Genomic DNA, 6,000 nt, shown 5'->3' with positions numbered 1-6,000 from the left:
GCAAAGGGGATATGAGAGGATCATGGGACAGGAGGCCCAGGGAGAAAGACAATAGGGGGGGAGGAACCCAGAGGATGGGCAAGAGGTATAGTCAGAGGGACAGAGGGAGAAAAAGGAGAAAGAATGTGTGTATAAAAATAAATAACGGATGGGGTACGAGGGGGAGGTGGGGCATTAGCGGAAGTTAGAGAAGTCAATGTTCAAGCCATCAGGTTGGAGGCTACCCAGACGGAATATAAGGTGTTGTTCCTCCAACCTGAGTGTGGCTTCATCTTCACAGTAGAGTAGGCCGTGGACAGACATGTCAGAATGGGAATGAAATGTGGAATTAAAATGTGTGGCCACTGGGAGATCCTGCTTTCTCTGGCGGACAGAGTGTAGCAAAGCGGTCTCCCAGTCTGCGTCGGGTCTCGCCAATATATAGAAGGCCACATCGGGAGTACCGGACGCAGTATATCACCCCAGCCAACTCACAGGTGAAGTGTCGCCTCACCTGGAAGGACTTACTACGCTCTGTCCGCCAGAGAAAGCAGGATCTCCCAGTGGCCTCACATTTTAATTCCACGTCCCATTCCCATTCTGACATGTCTATCCACGGCCTCCTCTGCTGTCAAGATGAAGCCACACTCAGGTTGGAGGAACAACACCTTATATTCCGCCTGGGTAGCCTCCAACCTGATGGCATGAACATTGACTTCTCTAACTTCCGCTAATGCCCCACCTCCCCCTCGTACCCCATCCGTTATTTATTTTTATACACACATTCTTTCTCTCACTCTCCTTTTTCTCCCTCTGCCCCTCTGACTATACCCCTTGCCCATCCTCTGGGTTCCCCCCCCCCACTTGTCGTTCTTCCCAGACCTCCTGTCCCATGATCCTCTCGTATCCCCTTTGCCAATCACCTGTCCAGCTCTTGGCTCCATCCCTCCCCCTCCTGTCTTCTCCTATCATTTTGGATCTTTCCCTCCCCCTCCCACTTTCAAACCTCTTACTAACTCTTCCTTCAGTTAGTCCTGACGAAGAGTCTCGGCCCGAAACGTCGACTGTACCTCTTCCTAGAGATGCTGCCTGGCCTGCTGTGTTCACCAGCAACTTTGATGTGTGTTGCTTGAATTTCCAGCATCTTCAGAATTCCTGTAGTCTAGTGCAGTTTTTATGTTGTTTTACGTCGTCTAGTGTAGCCTTGTGCTGTCTCACATAGTCTAGGGTAGTTTTGTGTTGTTTCGTGTAGCACCAGGGTCCTGGAGGAACGTTGTTTCGTTTTTACTGTGTACTGTACCAGCAGCTTATGGTCGAAATGATAATAAACTTGATTTGACTTGACAATAAATCACTGTACAGTAATTCTGATCTCAAATCTTGGTCGGAACGAATGTTCAGAGAACCGGTTTGCATTTAGTACTGATTTGTGTGTCGGACCAAAAGCAGGAAGTGGAGCCCAACTGGAGTAGAGCAATGGCTGGAGATCTCTGGTGAGCAGTTGGAGGGGAAGAGGGGAATAGAGGGAGGATAAAGTGGGAGTAAGGAGGGAAGTGAGTGGTGTGCTGAATTCATTGCGAGCTGAATTGCCGATGGACAGACGGTAAATGGAAGAGGATGGAAATGGAAGCTCGGGCTGACATATCATATCTAGGGGCTCCTCTGTGGGACAGTGTATATTCCTCAGGGGTAAAGGCAAAACGTGCCTGAAGAACTTAGCTGGCCAGGCAGCATCTATGGAGGGAGAAATAAAGTTATCGTTTCAGATCAGTGATTCTTCGCTAGAACTGTTTCGATAACTAGCATTCTCTCCACAAATGCGTCCAAAACTGCCGAGTGTTTACGTGCTGTAATGTTTAATTTCAGATTTCCAGCGTTTACATTTTTAGCTTTTGTATTTTCAGTTAATTATAGGGACTTAGGATAGCACAATATGTGACACATCCTGTATAAGGGAGCGCGATACAGTCTTTATAGGTGAGAGTTGGTGTGTGTTATGCATCCTTGAAACCAGAGTTCTAAGTAACTGCTTAAAATGAAATTACATGTACAATGCAGTGGGAGACACGTCCTTTGTAGGAGTGTTAACAATGCGATACGCGACACGGCCATTCATTGAAAGTAAGTCGTGGAGTTCATGACAAATTCTTTGTACGAGTTACAAGGTGTTTGCAGTGTTTGATGCGTACTGTAGGAAGTGTGCAATACATGATTGTGTAAAGGAGAAAATGATTGTGTACAGTATGTGATGCTCGTAGTGAGGGATGGATGCACAGGATATATTTATCCTTTGCTGGGGATTTTGGGTACCATGTTGCATTATCCATATATTCCCAATAACGTTCAAAGTGAAGTTTACTGTTGAATACATGCATGTCACCACATACAACCCTCAGTTTATTTTTCTGTGGGCATGCTTAGCAAATCTATGGAGCAGTAATTGTAAACGGGATCTGTAAACTGTAAACATCAAGAACTGTAAACTAATTATGCAAATGCAGATATAAGTAGCAATACATAACAAGCATGAAATAACAATATAACAGAGTCCTTAAATGAGTGTAGCTAACTCCTGTTGTTCAAAATCTTGATGGTTGAGCGATAGTAACTGTTCTTGAAGCTAGTGGTGAGAGTCCTGAGGCTCTTGTACCTTCTGCCTGATGGCAGCAGCGAGAAAAGAGCATGGCCTGGGCAGTGAGGATTGTTGATGATGGATGCTGCTTTTTTTACAGCAATGTTTCATGTAGGTGTGCTTAATGGTTGGGAGGGTTTTACCCATGATGTACTGGGCCGAATCCACTACCCTTTGTAGGATTTTCCACTCAAAGGCATTGCTGTTCCCATACCAGGCCATAATGCAGCCAGTCAGCTCACTTTCCACCACACATCTATCGAAGTTTACCAAAGTGTTCGATGACATGCCAAACCTCTGCAGACTCCTGAGGAAGTAAAGGCACTGTTGTGCTTTCTTCACAATAATATTTATATGATGGGTCCAGTACAGGTCCTCTGAGGTAGTGACATCCAGGAATTTAAACTTACTGACCCTATCCACCTCTGATCCTCCAGTGATTACTGGCTCATGGTCCTCTGGTTTTCCTCTCCTGAAGTCTGCAATCAGTTCCTTGGTCTTATTGACATTAAGTGACAGTTTGTTGTTATTACACCACTCAGCTAAGTTTTCAGTCTCCATCCTGTATACTGATTCATCACCCCCTTTGATACAGCCCACAACAGTTGTGTCATCGCAAACTGGTATATGGTGTTGGAGCTGTACTTAGCCACTGTCATAGGTGTAAAATGAGTAGAGCGGGGGTGGGGGGGGGGGTTAAGTACACATCCCTGCGGTGCTCCTGTGCTGATGAAGATTGTGAAGGAGATGTTTTTGCCAGTTTGAATTGACTGAGGTATACAAGTGAAGAAATCCAGGATCCAATCGCACAAGGGGGTATTGAGGCCCAGGTCTTGGAGTGTACTGATTATTTTTGAGGGGATAATTGGTGTTAATTGCTGAGTTGTAATTGGTTAAGAACATCCTGATGTATGCTTCTTTGCTGTCCAGATGTTCCAGGGTTGTGTGAATAGCCAACAAGATAGCACTTGCTGTAGACCTGTTGTTTTGGTAGGTGAATTGGAGCAGATCAAAGTTACCATTCAGACAGGAGCTGATATGCTTCAGCACCAGCCTCTGGTGTATAATAATGGAAGTATATCAATAAAAAAAAGGTGCTGAAGGAACTCAGAGGGTTGAGCAGCATCTATAGGAGAAAACATTGACAATTTCTTTTCTCCCACAGATGCAGCTCAACCCACTGTGGTGGTAAAATTGATGGTGGAACTTGGTGATGATAATGCCATTGAATATCCAGGGTAGTTTAGTCTCTCTGTTTAGGCTGAGGAGGGGGAGAAAGGATCAGCCATGATCGAATGGAGCAGCAGACTCAATGGGCCAAATGGCCTAATTCTGCTCCTATGTATTATGGTCTCTTGTTGGAGCCAAACATTGCCTGCCACGTTGTGTGTGAAGTTTACTTGCCACTTATCAGCCAGCCTGTTGTCTGGGTCTTGCTATTTCAGGCACGGACTACTTCATCAAATTGAGTGAACACAGTGTAGTCATTAGTGAACATCTCCATTTCTGACCTTTTCACGGAAGGAAGGTCATTGGTGAAGCACCTGAAGCCGGTTCTTTGAGGAACTCCTGCTCTGTTGTCCTGGGGCTGGGATGATTGACTCACAACAAACAAGAACCAGCTTCCTTTATGTGATCATTACAGTGTTGTACTATTTGACCCTCATTGACTAATTATACCAATGTTTCTTGGTGTCACATTCAGATAAATGATGCCTTGAAGTCACTGTCATCTAACTTCTGTAATTCAACTCTTGTGTCCAAGTCTTTAATAAGGTTGGAAGTCCAGCAGTTCAGGTGAGACCCAAACTGATACGATAAATGACATGACATATTGGCGCCACGGTAGCATAGCATTTAGTGCGATGCTATTACAGTTCAGAGCGTTCCGGGTTTCAGAGTTCAGTCCCGGCACGGTTCTGTAACGAGTCTCTGTACGTCCTCCCCATGGAGTACATGGGTTTTCCCCAGGTGCTCTGGCTTACTCCCACTGTCCAAAGACATACCGAGTAGATGAGTTGGACATTGCAAATTGTCCCCTGATTAGGTTAGGTTAGGGTTAATTGAGGTTGTGGGGTTGCTGGGGCAACGTGGCTCAAAGGATTGGAAGGGCCTACACAGTACCATGTTGCTGAATTTTAAAAACTAGGCTATTAATAGCAATTATCTGTTCTGAATTTGTCCTGCTTTTCTGTAAACAGGACAAATCTGGGCAATTTGTCACATTGTTGGTGTTGCAATTTTATTGGAACTGTTGGACACGACATGGCTGGTTCCTGAATGCAAGCCTTCTGCAGTGTACCCGAGATGTGACTTTTGCTGTGTACATCACTCTCAGATGTTGGTTGATGGCAAGAGAAATGAATCAAATGACCTGAGAACTAGTTTATCTGGTGGAGAAATGTCAGTTGGAGTGTAAAATGAATTGCCTCCTCCACACTTGTGACTGAATATGATTGTAAGTGCTTCAGTTTTGTCTTTAGCACACAGGTGAAGGGCTCTGCATTAATATAGAGCATGTTAGGCAGCATCTGTTGAGGCAGAAACGTTTCAGATCAATAACCCTTCATGTCATAGAGCTAGACTGCATGGAAACTGACCCTTCAGCCCAAATGGTCCATGCAAACCAAGATGCTCCATCCAAGCTTGTCCCATTTGGCAGTGCGTGGTCCAGAACCATTTTTCCTATCCATGTGTCTGTCTAACTGTGTTTTGAAAGTTGTTCTTGTACCTGCCTCAACCACTTCCTCTGACAGCTGATTCTGCAGATACTACCCTCTGCGTAAACAAAGAATGGTGTCCCTCTAGTTCCTCTTAAATCTTTCCTCTCTGACCTGCACCTCTGTCCTCTAGTTCTTGATACAGCAACTCTCAGTGCATTCACCCTGTTTGTGTTGTTATGCACCTTTCTAACTCTGCATGCCTGGTGTCTGACCTGCTGAATATTTACAGCATTTTCTGCTTTCATTTCAGATTTCTATAATGTCTTACCCCCACCCCCAGCACATTGTGTCTGTTTGGGTTATGGTAATTCTCCTGTGCAGAATTCACACTTCACAAACCAAAAATCTGAGTTGAGGAATAAATTCACTCTCACAGGTCATGTGTAGAGAAAAATGTAAATAAATCAGCATAAAATGTATTAGATGTGGCTTTGGAAAATCAAAATATGGCCCACTTTCTGAAAATCGAGCCAGCTACCCATCCCTTGTAAGCCAAAGGCTACTTGTTTCTCTCTATTTTCAGATTTTTGCCTTTCTGAAATATTTCTGTTCATGGCTTACTGTCAACTTTTGATAACACCAACATGAAATACAATAGAATCGTAAGAGACTGTTGTAATCTGGAGCAAAAAAACCCACAAATATTTGCAGGGTCAGGCATCTGTT

General features: G+C 44.5%; 1 protein-coding gene across 4 annotated transcripts in view; it reads left to right on the top strand.

Annotated features, from left to right (window-relative positions):
• The first annotated feature begins 1,416 nt into the window (after nucleotides 1–1,416).
• Nucleotides 1,417–6,000, top strand: part of stx8 (syntaxin 8) — a 189,291-nt gene continuing 184,707 nt past the window's right edge. Inside the window, exons 1-2 of one of the 4 annotated variants that reach the window (XM_063074371.1) lie at nucleotides 1,454–1,472; nucleotides 4,317–4,408. Coding sequence is in view for 1 of the 4 variants with exons in the window: in XM_063074373.1 (XP_062930443.1) it covers nucleotides 1,456–1,472 (17 nt within the window). In the remaining 3 variants the exon portion in view is untranslated. Of the gene's footprint in view, nucleotides 1,473–4,316; nucleotides 4,409–6,000 lie in introns of all 4 variants that reach the window. The other 3 variants (XM_063074373.1, XM_063074370.1, XM_063074372.1) reach the window with 3 other exon arrangements.

Source organism: Mobula hypostoma, chromosome 22, assembly GCF_963921235.1.
Source record: "Mobula hypostoma chromosome 22, sMobHyp1.1, whole genome shotgun sequence".
Taxonomy (NCBI): Eukaryota; Metazoa; Chordata; class Chondrichthyes; order Myliobatiformes; family Myliobatidae; genus Mobula; species Mobula hypostoma.
This window is presented reverse-complemented; position numbering and strand designations above follow the sequence as displayed.